General features: G+C 46.6%; 2 protein-coding genes and 1 pseudogene across 3 annotated transcripts; 1 reads left to right on the top strand and 2 right to left on the bottom strand.

Moving 5' to 3' along the window:
- The first annotated feature begins 3,958 nt into the window (after positions 1–3,958).
- Positions 3,959–7,822, top strand: LOC133921586 (uncharacterized). The gene is made up of 13 exons (XM_062366527.1): positions 3,959–4,338; positions 4,429–4,540; positions 4,641–4,753; positions 5,214–5,569; positions 5,705–5,780; positions 6,199–6,285; positions 6,446–6,526; positions 6,614–6,646; positions 6,818–6,871; positions 6,961–7,002; positions 7,078–7,156; positions 7,252–7,322; positions 7,406–7,822. Exons 1-13 carry the CDS (start codon positions 4,117–4,119, stop codon positions 7,487–7,489), a joined length of 1,410 nt encoding a protein of 469 aa, XP_062222511.1. The 5' UTR covers positions 3,959–4,116; the 3' UTR covers positions 7,490–7,822.
- A 40-nt stretch (positions 7,823–7,862) lies between these two features.
- LOC133922925 (uncharacterized) lies at positions 7,863–14,339 on the bottom strand (annotated as a pseudogene).
- Positions 11,648–13,136, bottom strand: LOC133921587 (uncharacterized). 2 transcript variants are annotated; one of them, XM_062366528.1, is made up of 2 exons: positions 11,888–13,136; positions 11,648–11,805 (listed from the first exon to the last, which is right to left on the bottom strand). In XM_062366528.1, exon 1 carries the CDS (start codon positions 13,129–13,131, stop codon positions 11,998–12,000), a length of 1,134 nt encoding a protein of 377 aa, XP_062222512.1. In that variant the 5' UTR covers positions 13,132–13,136; the 3' UTR covers positions 11,648–11,805; positions 11,888–11,997. The 2 variants fall into 2 exon arrangements, with proteins under 2 accessions (XP_062222512.1, XP_062222513.1); XM_062366529.1 differs by having other exon boundaries at positions 11,648–11,798; positions 11,897–13,136.
- Positions 14,340–17,497: the final 3,158 nt, after the last annotated feature.

Genomic DNA, 17,497 nt, shown 5'->3' with positions numbered 1-17,497 from the left:
TTTGGTAGAGTTTTAGAGTTGATTTTACGCTGAAATCGCTCTCAGTGCTGTTAAATAGGCTGGTCAGGGAGTGATTTCGTGTGGGAATCATTTCTCGTTTTGTATAGTGAGATGAGAGTTGAAAAAACTAGTTTTCACCTAATTCACGATTGATTCTTCTCAATTTTAACACAATATTCTCTCAGAAATCACTTCAACTGCTAACATACAAAACAATTTTACAAACAGAATCACTTTCATCACAGAATCACTCACACTCTACTTTCACCACAGAATTACTCTCACTACATAATCAGAGCTCTACCAAACAGACCCTTACAGACTGTTTAAGTATCAATTCTCTAGCCATTCCAATGGCATTTTGGATATCTAAAAGTAGGTTAGGGATGCAGATTCGGTAGTGATGAAACTCTTTCTTTCTCTTCTATCTTCACCTCATGTTCCTCGTTTTGTTCTCGTTCCACCTCCTTTCTTTTTCTTCGTCTTCATCTCTAATCTTAAATATAGTTTCGAACCTTACAGCCCCTTAGATGATCCGTCACTGCTAAAAGTGAAGGAACATAAAGTAGCAAAACAGCACTACATCTAGGGTCTGTTTGGATTGAGACCTAGCCGGAGCTACCCGACCAGGCAGCACCCTCAGGCGTCCAATTTCGATTACCTAAGACTATGATAGTTGCCTGGCGGATGAACTGCCTACTAGGTCCAAACCAAACACGCCCTTAGTACCTAGAACAGGAGGAAATTTTGAACACGCACTGCACCGACTAGATGCCCACTATTCTGTACTCGCTGCTCTATCGTGGTTGCTGGTGCTGGGCATGAATGACCGACCCATCAGAGAAGCACCGGCCTGCTAGAGCTGGATGAGCTGGACAACGCGTTCGTCTCATTCCTCCGACGAATATTCCCACCTCACTGCTGTTCAGGCGTGGAGAAAGAATTTATTTGGGCCATAATGTTCTGCTGGATAATATGTTATGTAGTCTACTCGCAGATGAGGTTGCTTCTTTTAAAATACGAGTAAACGAGAATGAGCTGGAAGCCTGGAATGATAACCGATCTGGACGGCTACCTGATTTCTCGGCGGCTCAGTAGTCAGTACACGCTTGTTCATACAAGGGAGGCTAGGCTGAGAAGCTTATCATTTGACAGGTAACATGAGTTCGAGGAAAGGAGAAAATGAACATGCGTGTGATCTCTCTCCGGGTTGTGTAAAATTATCTCTTTGAATCGACCGTGGTTGTATAATATATTGTTGGAGCCAAAGTTTTGCAGCTCCACGCCTAGATTCGAGCCTTAACCCATCTTATCTTACTTTCCAGTGTGTGAAAATGAGGCGTACGGCCATTCGCGGTTGCTGGCTTGCTGCGGAGGTGCAGGGGTTCCTATTGAAAGGGTCCAGTTTGTGCTACATGAAGCCCGCTAGGAGGTTGGGCTGTAGTCTAGGATACGCTGAGGCCCAGCCCCTTCGAATCCGTTCCACTAAAATGCTACAACCCAAGGCATACTAGGTGCCGCCGAGTCTCATAAGCCCAGCTAATCTCACTGCAGAAATTTCATTTTTTTAATACATCTAAAAATTGCACATGTATATTTTAGACTTATAACATACACACCTATTTTTATTTAAAAAATATGAACATGAGAATTTTATTTTATTTTTAGACTTTTTTACACCTAGACTTGCAATACTTATATGTGATCCATTTCAATACGTAGAAAAAATATAGGAAGTATTTGATAAAAAAAAAATCCATCTATTTGTCTTCTTAAATGTGGTTATGTAAGTAAATTTATGAAAAATCATAAGCAAATTTGAATGGATCTGTGAGAAATTTAAGAAACCGGTTAAGCCAATTTAGATATGATGTTCAACAAATTTTGTGAACAAATTTGAACTATTTAAAGGCAATATAAGATCTAGCTGCTACATATTTTCAATAAAAAATGAGAATAATTTTGCTGTAAGCAAATTTCAAAAATTCAAATTGATTCAAACTCGCAAACAATCTATTGTCTTAATATTTGAGGAGGGAAATGAGTCACTGCATTCGCTCTCAATGCTATAAAATTACCATGTTAATTAAAAAAAAATTTAGATTACTCATTGTTATAGACATCTGATTGTATAGGTTTAATAAAAAATCCATATCAAATATAATTAATAATTTGGTAAATTCGAAATTAAAATATATGAAAAATTTGCAATTCGATTTATATACCATTTGGAAAGCAAAATATCTAAATAAAGAGTCCAAATAAAATAAAATAAAATAATAATTAAAATTAGGGTTAGAATAGCAAAAAGAAGCGTCCATATTAAATATAGCCTTAGAAAAAATATTATAAAAATTAAAAACTTAAATAAAGAGTCAATATAAAATACAATTAATCAATAGCTAAATTCATAATAAAAAATTTACTAAGATAATAAATTAAAAAGCACTATGTAGTTTAAGTTCGTCACATCAAGCATGCAATAGGCAAGTCATATAATGCATGTAAGACAAACATATTCTGACTTTAGTTAGACATCTATAACATACACACAATTTTGACAGTTGATCAAATCATAAACAAATCGAACCAATACATATATATATGCTTCTTTCGCAAAGTTTGAAGCATAAATATTTTTCTCTTTCATTAACATAAATATTATCTTTTCTTCTAATTACTTTAGCTTTGATCTCAAAGAAAAGTAGTTCGACTTTTTGGTGCCTAACCATCATGTTTCGGCAAAAAATCCAAAATTAGACAACATACATGAGCGTATTTGTCGAAATAGATAATAGGTAGACGTATTTACTAATTTAGCATATGTATTCGGCGCACCGTGTACCGAAAATAACATATTCGACACACCGTGTGACGAATATGCCTTTTCTTGCATCAAAGCATTAAAATCTCTAATTATTATTTAAATAATCAAAGACCGTGATGTGACCGCACAGGAAAAAGACATATTCGGCACACCGTGTACCGAAATACGACACTGTAGTTCATATTCAGTACACAGTATTCAGCACACCGTGTGTCGAATATGACTTTTTCGGTACACGATGTACTGAAAATTTATTTTTGGAATACGATGTGCCGAATACGAATGCTAAATTAGTAAATACAACTACATATTATCTATTTTAACAAATAGATATTATCTATTTTAACAAATACGTTTACATATATTACCTAATTTTGAATTATTACCTCTGATTCCGAACAACAAAAAGGTAGCAGCTGATCACAGGAGACGTACAGAGAAGACCCTGGTGAGCCGACCGATCTCCCAACGCACGAAACACGAAACTTCCAGATTCCCTGCGAGTAACCATCGCAGCAAGACTTTTCCAGAAGCCTAGAATCAAGGAAAAATCCTAGCTCACTAGTAACAGTAAGCGAAACTATTGCATGTCTCAACGTGACGCGAGATCATGCTACCAGAGTAGATCAGCAACAAACCACAAGCGGCTTCCCCCACTCAAGAAGCAACCTGCTCGTGGCATCGGACAAAACTAGCTCGACTCGAGCGCAACTGCACAAGTCCAACAGGGCTCATCAGCAGCTAGCCTTTCCCCAAAGCAAGACCAAAGGTCATATAGCCAGTGAACTGATCGGACCGCGCCATCGCATCCTCCCATTTTCCGCCAGGAATTCGACGGCCGCAAGCCACCGGACCCCAATCAGCGGCCCGGGGAGTGGAGTGCACTCCACACCACACTGCCCTGTCGACGCCCCATGCGTACAAGCCACTGGAAGTCCGGAGCTCCGCTCCTCACGCTCGCGGCGGTCGCCATCGCAAGCTTGCAAACGGCTTATTAACACTTAAGTGACAACGCTGTAACTCACAAGGGCGCGGTTAGAAGGCTGTTTAGCTTCTACGGGCACAGTGTGTGGACTTGGCAAGCTGCGATGTCACCTTTTACTGATGGGATCAGGTGGCAAGCTGCGATGTCACCTTTACTGATGGGATCAGGAGACCAACCACCGTAAGCAAGGGTGAAGTGTTGATACGAGCCCTGTTCTCTTACTTGGAAGCATTGCATTCGCTTGATTTGTCGCAGCATGGCGTCTGCCGGAGTATAACAGACAGGAGCAGAGTGACATGATCGCATGCAATTTATTTCCTCAATTCGTGGAAAAGAACAGGGCTCGGCGCTCGCTAACACGATGAAGGACTTCGCGGGGCTGGGGCACCTGTTCGTGGCGTCCTTCCTGTTCCACTTCTCCTCCTTCATGGTGATCCCGGTGCTCACCGACGTCACCATGGAGGCCGTCTGCCCCGGCCGCGACGAGTGCTCGGTCGCCATTTACCTCAGTGGTTTCCAGAACGCCGTGAGCCTTCGCACATCTCACCACACTTGCTTGAGTTCTTGCAGCTAGTTAATGCCACGATTTATGACATGGGCGCTCTGAACGGCGCAGGTCACCGGACTGGGGGCGATCGTGGTGACCCCCGTCGTCGGGAACCTGTCGGACAGGTACGGCCGGAAGGCGCTGATGACGCTGCCGATGACCGTGGCCATCGTGCCGCTGTGTAAGTGGAGCTTGCAGCATGATCTGGCCTTTGTTTTCTGATGAAAATCATGCGGTGTGTTTGCTCAAGATTTAGGGACGTTTCGCTTTTGTTTTGGCAGTTATATTGGCGTGCAACCGCTCGGAGGTGTACTTCTACGTGTACTACGTGGCGAAGATCGTGGCCGGGATCTTCTGCGAGGGCAGCATGCATTGCCTCTGCCTTGCCTACGTGGTAAAAACCGGGAAATGCAAAACTGCACAGGCTTGTTCATATATAAATTATCCTAGCCGTTTATTTTTTATACATAATAATTATTTATCTATTGATTCTTCTTCTTATATACTACATGATTTTTTCATCAACTTCTACAACACAAATCTCAACGCAAATGATTCTAATAAGTTAGATGTGCACATACACATGTGAAATTTCTATTACCATAAAAACCTCTGCATCTTAATATGAAAATTTTCATTACCATAAAAACCTCTGCATCTTAATGTAGGAAACCAGGTACAGGGTACGACGGAGAAAAGTAAACAAGATACATAGGCGGGAAAATGAAACGTATCTGAGAAAGAGAAAAGAAAACTAAAATGTCATTAAAGGGCCCTGGTCTCAATGTAACAAAATTTTGGGTCCCAAGTCAGCCAACCGAGAGTCCTTGACCAGGCCAGTTTTGTGGACACAGGCCGACCACGTGGGCCCCAGGCGGCGCGCGGCGGCGTTCGGGCTCCTCTCCGGCGTGTCGGCGGCCGGGTTCGTCTCTGGGACCCTGACCGCACGCTTCCTCTCGACCTCCTCCACCTTCCAGGTCTCCGCCGCCGTCGCAGCGGCAGCCGCGCTCTACCTCAGGGCCTTCCTCCCCGACTCCGGCGGCGTCTCCTGCGGTGACGAAGCCTGCGATCCGCTGCTCCAAGATTCCTCCTGCTCCTCTTCCACCTCATCACCCACTTCATCGTCTGATGAAGAGCTCTCGCTGAGGCTGCCACCGCAGAAGGGCAGGCTGCCGTCTCTGTCGGACATGGTCACGCTTCTTACTGACAGGTGAAAATTTCTTGGCGTATAACATCAGATTTGTGATAGCTTATCTTCTGAGAACCGTTCTTATTGAGATCTTTATTTGCAAATCAAGTTAGAAGTTCTGAGAATGTGCTGATGAATGGTTACCGCTCCGTGTAGTTTGGCCTTGTCTGGGGCAGCAACGGTCACTTTCTTCTACAGTCTAGGTGAACATGGGCTTCAGACTGCATTGCTGGTATCTATTTTTCCCTCCCATAATATGATATGGGTTTCAATTTAATGCCTGTAAAACTCAAGTTGACCCTTTCGATCATGTTTGTGATTCATTTGTAATTTTAGAATCTTGGAGAAGTTCTAGCATTCAACAGATATCTGCAATACCTGTTAATATATCTGCAAACCTTGAAGTTGAAGGGCTCTGTATAGAATAATGGAGAAGTTCTAGCATTCAACAAGCGCGCGCGTGTGTGGCCTAATTGATTGTTTTAATTTGGTTGTCTTAATTATACTTGGTGAAATTATTGTCTTTTGGTTCGTTGCAGGAGTGTATCGCCACTTCTTGAATTGTACTTCTTTTTATCAGTTGCACCCACTTGCCATGATTTATATGTTTTCATACGTTATATGCTAAACAATGATCGACTCATTTGCAGTACTACCTGAAGGCACAGTTTGGTTACAGCAAAGATGAGTTTGCTAATCTACTTCTAATTGCCGGTGCTGCCGGAATGCTATCACAGGTACCAACACCATTATAACAGAAGAACTGTTGTGTGATTGTAGAATTGTACCCTTGAATTTTAGTGATGTCAAATCCGCAATGTTAAACTTTTAGTCATATCAAGGCCGCGGGTGTAGTTATTTAATTGTTGACACCCAGACTTACGATCATATTTGCAGCTAACTGTAATGCCTATCTTGGCTCCAATTCTGGGTGAAGAGATACTACTTATTCTGGGGCTGCTAGGAGGATGTACTCATGTAATAGCTTTTCACCAAGACCTTTATCTGATTCTTAATCAGCATATTTCTGTGTTTTTTGGCTGAATAAGTTATAAAATATTGCAGGTTTTCTTGTATGGCATCGCATGGTCATACTGGGTACTTACTTTGCCCTTGACAATTACTTCATCTGCTGACATTTTAGTTGATGTTCCTATCCCAACGGCAATATATAAGCATGTGCTGGCTTTGTAGTTCAGCACTAATGCCAATCATGTGTTGAGCATCTGAACTCACCTCTTCCTTAACTATTTCTGAATCATCTTGCAGGTGCCCTATTTTGCCGCAGCATTTGTAATTTTGAGTGCTTTTGTTCACCCTTCCGTAAGCCACTGCTAGCTCAACGTTTTTTTTAATTCATTTTCCTTATGTGAGATTGAAAACATTCTTGATGATCTTTTCAACTTTTCTAGATAAGGACCAGCGTATCAAAAAGTGTTGGATCAAATGAGCAGGTATTTGGTTACTGATGGCTGCTAACTTAGGATGTTCGTCTTGTATTCCTAACAGTTGACACTATTGCTTTATAGGGAATTGCTCAAGGGTGTATCTCTGGGATCAGTTCTTTTGCCAGCATATTAGGTCCCCTCATCTTTACTCCCTTAACAGGTGTGCGTGCAAAATACATAATTCATGCAAGTATAACAATATTGATTTACCAAGTTTTAGTAATAAAAAAGTCTTATCTCGCTTTCCTGTGCCAGCATGGTTCCTTTCAGAAACAGAGCCCTTCGATTTCAAAGGTTTCAGCATTTTGTGTGCTGGCTTTTGCACCGTAAGTCTTATGTGGAATTTCTTACTGAAGTTTGTTCAATGCAAATTTAATGTGCAGCACTGACGATTTGATATATTTTGCAGCTCATTGCGTTTATTATCAGTCTGAGGATGCGCGGAGCGCAATCGTGTAAGAAGTTGAGCACTGTTCAGCATGAGCAAGCATGATAATATATAGGTCCATCTCCTGTTTTTAATTCCGTCCATGTACATACACATAAAAGGACAGGATGAAAGAAGCGTAGCTTGAAGCAAACTCAAGGTATAGTGACAGAAACTTCTGGAGAAACATTCCCGATTTTGCATGGTTCCAGGAGATCGAATTGTCCTATGCAACTAGGCATTTTATGCCTCACAGAAACGTTGCAGATTGCAAACTGACAATTGCCATGCTGTCCAGCGACTTCAGTCGTGTTGTAGGACTGCTCATAGTGGCACATAACTGAACTACTACATCTTTTGCCTGTAGTTCCATGGACATGAATTAGTGTTTAACAGGCAGTGCTAGCATTTTTCAGTTCAAATTCATGGTCTCTTTAGATGAAATAATAGCATTACCATTCGCATTTAGCCAAGTCGTCCCCAGAATTCGCCAATAGCCCCGTTACATCAGAATGGTTCGTTTCCATGCTTCGAACACTACAAGCCTACAGCCAATCAGTTATCAGTTCATCACACAGGTCTCAATTTAGACTCTGCGACCCAATACTATTACCCTACACGAGTCTGCCTGCCCGCCGACGGATGTCACCTCCCGTCGTGGTTCTCGCAGAGTCGCAGTAGGCGGCGACGCCGCGCACGGGCCTGCCAAGATGCGCCTCGCGGATATCGTGGCCGCAGTGGACGCGGCGGTAGAACTTGGACTTGACGAGGAGGCCGAGGATGTGGGCGCGCGTCCGCAGCACGAAGGCAAGCCTGACGGGCGCCACCGCGGGGCCGAGGCGGCTGGTAGAACTCCTCCATCTGCACAAGCGCGCAGCGGCGCAGGCAGCACAGCACGTACCCACGTCATTTCGCATCTGCTGCGTTGACGCATTCATCCTCAAAAGGTGTTGTTACGTACTACTGTCAGCGAATTCTCTAGGTAAAAACGCTGAACACAAAGCATAATCAGGTAAAAGCAAAAAGTATGTACTGGACCGTATACAGTAAAACCAAGGCAAAAGAGTAAAAAGGCATACTGACACTAGCTCGCTGCACACTGGGGCCCATCATCCTGTCCGCCATTGGATTCTCACAAGAGCAGCAGGAGAAGTAAACAAGCAGCAGGCCTCAGCTAAAGTCGCTGAAGCGTAGTACTGGTAAAAGGCGTGATGTATGAGACCCAGGAAAAACGGTAAAGACGGAGTAGAGAGTAAGCAAATTTTATGAGATTGTGTTTAGAAAGATTTTCGTGAGACTTTATTTATATATTTATTATGTGATCTAATAACTGAACTGAGACGATTTTTATAGAATTGGATCCTATAGCCGCATAGCTCCATTTCACTCTGGGGCCTTTGCCAAGAGCAGACTGTGGCAGCGCAGGGCAGGAGCTCCTGCTGCACGGACGATGCTGCGGCAGTGGGCTGCAGCAAGACTATTGGGTAGTCCCTTTCCTGATCACCAGAGTAGCTACTGGCCGGTCTCCGTCACAAGGGGAGAAAAATCTGTTCGTTTCGTTTATGGCCTCTGCTTCAATCACGTGAATGCCATGCCCACCCCCGACGAACACCACTGGGTCCTGCGTTATTAGTTCAGCGTGTGTATTATTGATACTACTTAATTATGTGCACAAGTTTGGCAGCCACAATGCTACTTTATTGTAGCCAGAATCAGTCCATATGGAAACATTGCAACAGTCCACCAAAAAATTGACGGATGATTTTATTTCGCAAGGAATTGGCAGATGAATTTTGGCAGCCACAATGCTACTTTATTGTAGCCAGAATCAGTCCATATGGAAACATTGCGACAGTCCACCAAAAAATTGACGGATGATTTTATTTCGCAAGGAATTGTCAGATGAATTTTGTTCATTCTAATCTGTAAATCACAAGTGCCCTCTAGGCATTTAGTACGGGAAAATTCAGGAAATACCATTGTAAAGAGTGGTGGTTCGAAAAACACCACTCCAGTGTGCTGTCTATAAAATACCATATCTATACTTTTTAATGTTTTCCCTCATTTTTACAATTATTAAATGGATTTTTTTACCCATAGATCCATCTCAAGCACAACACAACCATATATTTTGCTGCTCCCAACACCTGTTTAAACAGGATGCAATATAGTATATATGATCATACAGAGTGTACCATATAATTAAACACATAGGATCATAATTTTGCCACTCCATCCACCATATATATTTGCATAAAGCTTGGCATAATAAGTAAACAAAAGAGGGGTTTTTAAATTGTTTGTAACCCGATGCTCCACATCCATTAATAAGTACATCACATATGTAAATAAAATAGAGTATCACATCACAATATACCCACGGATGCAACACTAACGAGGACCCGACCACCGCAGCTACGTCTGCTTACGTCGCTGACAGGGACTCTACCGTTGCAGCTATGGTCGCCTGCACCGTCGGCATTGAGCCTACGCTATACCTCCGATAGAGTTCATCAAGTTGATCTGGGAATTTTGACCCATGGCCACAAGTCCTTGTTTGCCTACAAACTTTTTTACTTTGGATTCAGGGTAAAAACGGCCATTCAAGTGGTGAAAACTAGAAAAAGAAAGAAAGAAAAAAATATTAAAATATAGAAATCATAGCATTTTATAGACAACACGCTAGATACAATGATATTTCTCCAATTGCAATATTTAGAGTGGTGTTTCTCGAACCACCACTCTTTAGAGTGGTATTTCCTTAATTTTTCCATCTCGTATGTGATGATGTATTCAGGCTGCTGCAGCTCACGCTAGCCTATCATGCTAAAAGTCAACTGAGACTCGGGGTGGACCAATGCGTGTGTACACGGAGTCAGAAATCGTTTGATGGTCTGGTGCTCTACCGCTCTGGTAGTCTGGTCACTCGAGGAACCAGCAATTGACAATGGACGCCACTCCACGATCGAACATGACAAGATTGGTCGCCATTTTTTTCCAAAGAGCAGCGACAAGAAAGGGGACCGTGCTGTTAGGTTTGCCTTCAAGTTTCACCAATACCTAGGTCATAGGATTTAGGATATACTAGCACCAGGCCACTACCCCAGTGCTCATGGGAATGCTAAAATTCCACGGCCTGTGGGATTACGGTGAGGATTGCGAAGAGCGATTTGCTTGCCCCCACATAAAAGCAGCCCAAACAAACCTTCCAATCACATGGGCTCATGTTGCCTTCTCTGCTCATACGAGTCCAATCGTGATCGACTACGACGAGCTCTTTCGGTTTGTAATATTCCTATTTCTCTCTCTGTTTGCAATCTTCTCCATTTCTCCTTCTGTTCATAGCGAAGACATTTAAGTTTCCCTTTTCGATTGGTTCTGCTGTCCGGCACACGAAACCTGCACTCCGACCATGGCTCAGGGCTCTGGCTCCTCACATCGGCGCCATCCAATTTAAGGCTTGTTATTGCCGTAATTACAACAACCACTGGGGGCGATTCATGCCTAATCACTTAATCAGGGCAGCGAGCCGACCCGTCCACATCGCCTTTCAATCCGGGCGCGATGCAATGATTAAGGAGCAGAAGCAATGGCAGTAAAGAGGGCAGGGCAGATATCACGTACGTCTCCGGAGGCGACGGTGAGGTCGTCGAAGAAGAGGAGGAACTGCGTGGCGGTGACGTGCAGGCTGAAGAAGGTGCCGCGGTTTCGGTAGCGCAGCCGGACCGTCGCGTTCACCGACATCATCTTCGTGGGGACGCCCGTCCGGTCCGTGCCGCCCTGGATGTGGTACGACTCGAACACTACGCTCTGCAAAGCCAACACAAACGGACATGAGTAGGGCGACGCGCAAATCAGCCGCGAGCTGTGCATGTAGTGCTAGAGCCCAGCGATAATGTTTGCTTGTTCTGCGGAGGTTTAGGAGGGTACAGCTGCAGCCGGCTGTTTCTTGGCCGAATGCACTCCAAATTCGAAGTTTTCTATGGCCATGGATGGAAGCTCGCACAGCAAACTCGTGTCCTCAATTTATGGAGTGAGGCGGTTTCTATTCTTTGAATGGAATGGACTATGGAGTATGATGGCTCTGCCCAGGAACACACACACGCACGCGAACGCGAGGTAGAAGAAGCACAGTAGATTTTCCGGCGACGAACTCGCCTGTATCTTTTTCTACCAAAACATGGAGGAGTACTAGGCTACTTATAGCCAAGGACATGCCACGGAGCTCGCCTCCATGCCGGCCTTCGCGCCATGATCCGCAGGACTTGCGCAGCAATCACCGTGAGCCACTTGCTCATCCCGGACGACGCGGCTTCCACCGTTTGAATCGGCGCCACCCACACCACTCCATCCAACAGCCTGAACTCTATCCAAACTAGCACCTAACTCCCTGAGCCAGCACGCTACGCGAACACGGCCTCGCACCGCAGCTCGCCTGCATGGCGCGGGACATGAACACAACACACACGACACCACCACGACGCGGCACACAGACACACACGCCATGGACACTACTTGTCGTGGTTTATTTCTAACAATCACCCCCTAAACCACGACACCCCCGTACGCCCAACCTACAGGAGCGTCGGCTCGTCGTCGACGTCGGCGAGGAGGGCCCTTTCCTTCTTCTTCCCACGGCAGTCCTTGGCCCTGTGGCCGCGCTCGCCGCACTCGAAGCATCGCCCTCGGTAGCGGCTCCCGCCACGCCTACTCCCCGAGCTCGTGCTGCCGCGATCGTCATCGTCGTCGTTGTCACTGTGGTCATCGTTCCGGCGACCACGCCTCTCGTCGCTGTCGCGACGTGCTCCTTCGCCACCGCACGCCCGCTGCTTGCCATCGCGCTGGCGCCGGCGATCCTCCCACTGCTCCTCAGTGAGCAGCAGGCGCCCGACGCCGTCCGCAGCCGACTCGACGACGCTGCCGCATCGCTCCTCCGCCACGCGCAGCCGCCCGACGAGCTCCTCAAGCGACATTTTCTTCAGGTCGCCGAACATCTCGATGGTGCACGCGATCTGGTTGTACTTTGACGGTACAACACGCAGCATCTTCTTGACGACGCGCTCCTCCTCCATCTTCTCCCCGAGTCCGCGCAGCTCCGCGGCGAGGGAGTCGATCCGCACGGCGAAGTCATCAATCGCCTCGCCGTCCTTGAACGCCGCGAGCTCGAACTGCTTGAGGAGGTACTGCGCCTTGGCCTCCTGCACGCGCGCATCGCCCATTCTCAAGGACTTTACCGCCGCCCACGCCTCCTTCGCGCTCTTCTTCGCGGCGAGCCCGGACTTCATCTCCGGCGGCACCCCGCGCAGGATGACGGCCAACGCCCTTCGATCCTTGCCGCGCTCGGCGTTGCCTGCCTCCACGGCATCCCAAAGCTCCATGCCCTCCAGGTTGACTTGCATCTCGAGCGCCCACTCGTGGTAGTTCGTCTTCGACAGCTTCGGAATCTCTCCCGTGCTGCCGATGTTGGAAACGACGCGCTCCACCACGACGTGACGCGGCGAGTCGTCCTCACCGGAGCCTGAGCCCTTTTTCGACGAAGTCGACATCTTCTCCGGCTCTGGTACCAATTGATGGCTCTGCCCAGGAACACACACACGCACGCGAACGCGAGGTAGAAGAAGCACAGTAGATTTTCCGGCGACGAACTCGCCTGTATCTTTTTCTACCAAAACATGGAGGAGTACTAGGCTACTTATAGCCAAGGACATGCCACGGAGCTCGCCTCCATGCCGGCCTTCGCGCCATGATCCGCAGGACTTGCGCAGCAATCACCGTGAGCCACTTGCTCATCCCGGACGACGCGGCTTCCACCGTTTGAATCGGCGCCACCCACACCACTCCATCCAACAGCCTGAACTCTATCCAAACTAGCACCTAACTCCCTGAGCCAGCACGCTACGCGAACACGGCCTCGCACCGCAGCTCGCCTGCATGGCGCGGGACATGAACACAACACACACGACACCACCACGACGCGGCACACAGACACACACGCCATGGACACTACTTGTCGTGGTTTATTTCTAACAGAGTACTGGTACTCGTAGAAGTACCGAGTTCTCAAATGTGTTCAGGTATAGTACAGACCTGGATTGAAGAACTGGGGATGGTACAGCTACTGGATAGTAGAACAGTCTAATTCCAAAGTCCATCTTTTCGAAAACGAAGCCAAGAAACTTGAATGTATACTCTGTATTGTACTCGCCGACCAGATAGGTTTTTGTTTCTCTAAGAATAGGGAGCTTAAAAAGGAAGCAGGAGCATGAGTCTACGAGAGTAGGATATAGTGGCAAGAAGAGGGACGGACCTTGACGACGACGTGAGGCTTGTAGGACTTGCTGGCGCCCCATAGCACGAGCAAGAAGAACGCGAACATGGCGACGAACGCGAACGCCCCGATCGCGTAGCACCTCCACGGGGACGCTGCAGCACCGTGCAGGGACTCGTCCTCGTCGTCCCCGACACTGCCCGCGCCGCTGCCGTGCCCGAGCCACGCGGAGCTGGTCGGAGAAGAGGAGCCGGTCCGTGGAAGCCTCCCGGGAGTGGTGCACGCCGGCCCTCGAGTGGGGGTGGAAGTGATAGTGGAGCGGCGACTCGGCCGGGGTGAAGCCGGCAAGCGACATCTTCTCGGCGGCGACCGCGCCGCCGGAGGCGTGAAGGACGTCCGGTTGGGAGGCAGCGGGGCTGAGCACGTAGTAGGCCGGCCTGCGCGGCGACCGCGGCGGCGACGACGGGGCCAGGCTCGTCACGTCGGAGTCCGTCTTGGCGTGGCGTGCCATTCTCGGGAGCCGCGCGGCGCGATGGGCGTGGGGCTGTGGGGAGGAGGAGGACGAGAAGCGCAACGGGTGTTTGATGAAGGTTTTAAGTGGGCACGCGAGGGGTTTTTGCTTTTGAGACGGTAGCGCGGGCTGTGGCGAGCGAGATGTGGGCTGCAGCCGTGCAGGTTGGCCGCCGCTAGACGAAAGCGTTGGCCCGGCGAGGTGGTCAGGCGGCCGAGCTCAGAATAGCAAAGCTCGGGTGGATTATTACTGTTCGGGCGAAATACTTGAGACGATTTTGAGTTTTGGCGTGTCGAGGAAATTGCTGTGCAACTGCTGCATACGCTTTGTTGTAGTGTAAACGAAATGAGACAGTAGAGAGTCGAAAATATTGAGTGAAATCTGTGTGTTTTTTCATTACACGTATGTTTGATTTATACATAACGAAATGATAAGTTCATATCTCTTCAGAAAGATGTCCCTCCTCAATAAGTATTTAATTGATCATTATGATTTGCCTCCTAGCACGACTTGACTGCTTGAGCAATGAGCACATATTACTTTGCAATTAGCACAAATGGTTCTTTTTTAGGTGAAGCACGAATGTTCGTTTAGGTCCTCCATTTATTATATTAGGTAAGTATTCGTGCGTTACAACGAAAACATAAATATTGAATACAGTAATATCAAACACAAATTTAAAGTATAGAGTTGTGAAAACGCCGCCGAACGAATACGTAATAAGCGATAATGTAGTTTGATTTCATATAGTATTCCAAAAAGAAGGATGAATTTATTCGCTAATTTCTCTCATATTGATGAATACATGGGCAACTCAGTAGGTACTGTACTGTTAATGCAGCATCCTAAAACAGTAAAACAGCTTTTCGTGGTTTATTTTTCATAGCAACTGTCAACATGCTTTATTTAGATCCATCATATGTTAGTTTAGATTGTTAGGACTGGCTCCTATATAAAGGAGGGCACAAGATCCATTGTAATCAAGCAAAGAAGAATTAATCTAAGTCTCCTCAATATTCTAAGTCTCCCAAATCTATAGTTTAATCCCTCCCCTAGCAGCCGACGCTGTCCGGCTATCCTCTCGATGGTGTTTATCCTAACACGCCACTTCTGTAGATAGTGAATTGTCAAAGCATATTGCACAATTCATCACTCATCAGTGGATGCTTTTAAAGATATCTGCTGCTGGTCATCTAATCTGTTTTTTTCAGAGTTCAAGGGATCGAGCCCTGAATTTGCATAGCGAAACGGACAAACTGTTTACAGCACTGTATCAGGATCTTATAGCATTTGAGATCATCACAAAAGCAGAAATAAAATTAAACACTTCTTCACCCTTTATGCCTGTTCAGAGCCAATATGGACCCAACTCCCAAGTACTAACCTTAATGGGCCGATACGGTAAACCCGACTATCCAATTGGGCCCAATGACATTTTTCTGACTATATCTATTTTAATTTATTTATCATCAGTTTTTCTATAGAAATTTTAACTTTACGTTTTTTCTATGATAAATTAAAGATATCTAAAACTTTCATAACATTAGATTTATTATGAAATATACTTTATTAGTATTATACACTTTTAAATATTTATATTTTTTTATAAAAAACATAAAATCAAAATTACTATAATAAAAAGTTGATGATACGAAAACGGAGGTTACATGCGGCCTCAATTTGGAGATTAACCTCCAGGGATCGACAGCACGGATCCCCTCCACTAGCTGCCACGTGGAAGTTCCTCTTCCCTCGTCTTCTCCTTTGTTCTCATCCCATTCAACTCCCAATCCAACCCCGTTGTAGAAACTTCCGATTGAAAAGCAAAAACTTTCGACTCACAAACGAAACTTTGGATTAAAAAGTAGAAACTTCTGATCAGGGAAAATAACTTTTAGTTTTAAAGGAAAAAACTTTTGATTTGGGAGGCGGGCTTTTAATTCGCGGGGCGGAGGCGAATGGCGGTGTGAAGCTACAGGAGGCCATGGCGTCGAGGGAGGGGGCAGGGGTGGAGGCTCTTGGATTCAGGGTGCTGATGCGGCGGCAGCAGGAGAAAGGGGGATCAGGAGGCAGTGGAGCACGGAGCTGTGCTTGTTGAGGCGGCGTCGCTGGGAGATGGCCACGCAGGAAGCGACGTCGGGACTCGATTCGGCCGGCACTGGGAGTAGGCGCATAGGCGGTGGGAGCATTGACCACGGCGACTCACCAATCACCATGCAGGGAAAATAGTAGTAGCAGATAACAGCGAGAAGATAAAGCGTCGTGGCTCGGTCTTTGGATCCCCCTCACATTACAATAGACACGTGTTGGTCCCCCATAGGTGTTCTCCTTCCACGTGTTGAACCGGTGTGGTGTCCGCGAGGATCAGACTTAGAGGGTAATCTCTAAATAAGATCTCCGTACCTTAGTGTGCTTTCTTTTCCTTTGTATTTTTTTGGACGAACGCTAGGTCACTAGCCACATTTGTTATAGGAGATTCTAAATTCTTGTAGAAAAATAGTGGCGGAGATGCAGTATCACGGTGGCGGATTTTTTATAGAAAAATAGTCGAATTTCTCACCATCTCCCGTAACAAAAAATCTGCCCGTAACCACTTCGTAACTCGTGTTCGTCTCCGGTTCAGCCGCACGAAAACAAAAAATCTACTGACGTTAACAACTCGCAACGGCTCTAAAACAAAAACTCGCAACAGCTCATGCACGTACGGCGCAGCCAAACGACGCCACGACGGCCGAAAAGCACAAGACGACGTCTTCCAGCTGAAAACGGGGAGGTGCATCATGCACGGGCACGTCCCCGTCAAGGTAGACCGCGCGTCCTGGCCCATAATACAACTGTTCCGCCTGGCGCCCGCGCGCGCAATCATATCGAGCGAAGCCGTGGCCGAGTAGCACATTGGGCTGCCGCGTCCGGCCGGTGTGAAACTAGGCGAGGCGAGCGCAAGACAGCGCCGTCCTGGGAGCAGCAGCTCAGCGTGTTCGCAGGCGCTATCCCTGTCGAAGCGTTGAGTGCACAGCTGCCATTCTGCCCACATTTGCAGGGCCCTTCACAGCCGAAACGTAGCGTAGCTGGCATCATTTGTAAAGCGGGGCGCCCGTAGTTGTCAGACTTGCTACGCACCAGCGCAAGCCGTGTGCGTTTCTTGGTTCAACAGGATACAGGAATGCGCCGTTGCATGCGTATGAACGCACTATCGTTGTCGTGAGATTTCGTTCGTACACGTAGCGCTCTTTTCAGTTGAGTGGAAGGTGAAGCAGGATTGATCGAGCATTTCTTCACCTCCATCATGGACTTG

This window comes from Phragmites australis, chromosome 6 (assembly GCF_958298935.1).
Source record: "Phragmites australis chromosome 6, lpPhrAust1.1, whole genome shotgun sequence".
NCBI classification, from domain to species: Eukaryota; Viridiplantae; Streptophyta; class Magnoliopsida; order Poales; family Poaceae; genus Phragmites; species Phragmites australis.
The sequence above is the reverse complement of the archived record's forward strand: the minus strand, read 5'-3'. Positions and strand labels throughout refer to the sequence as shown.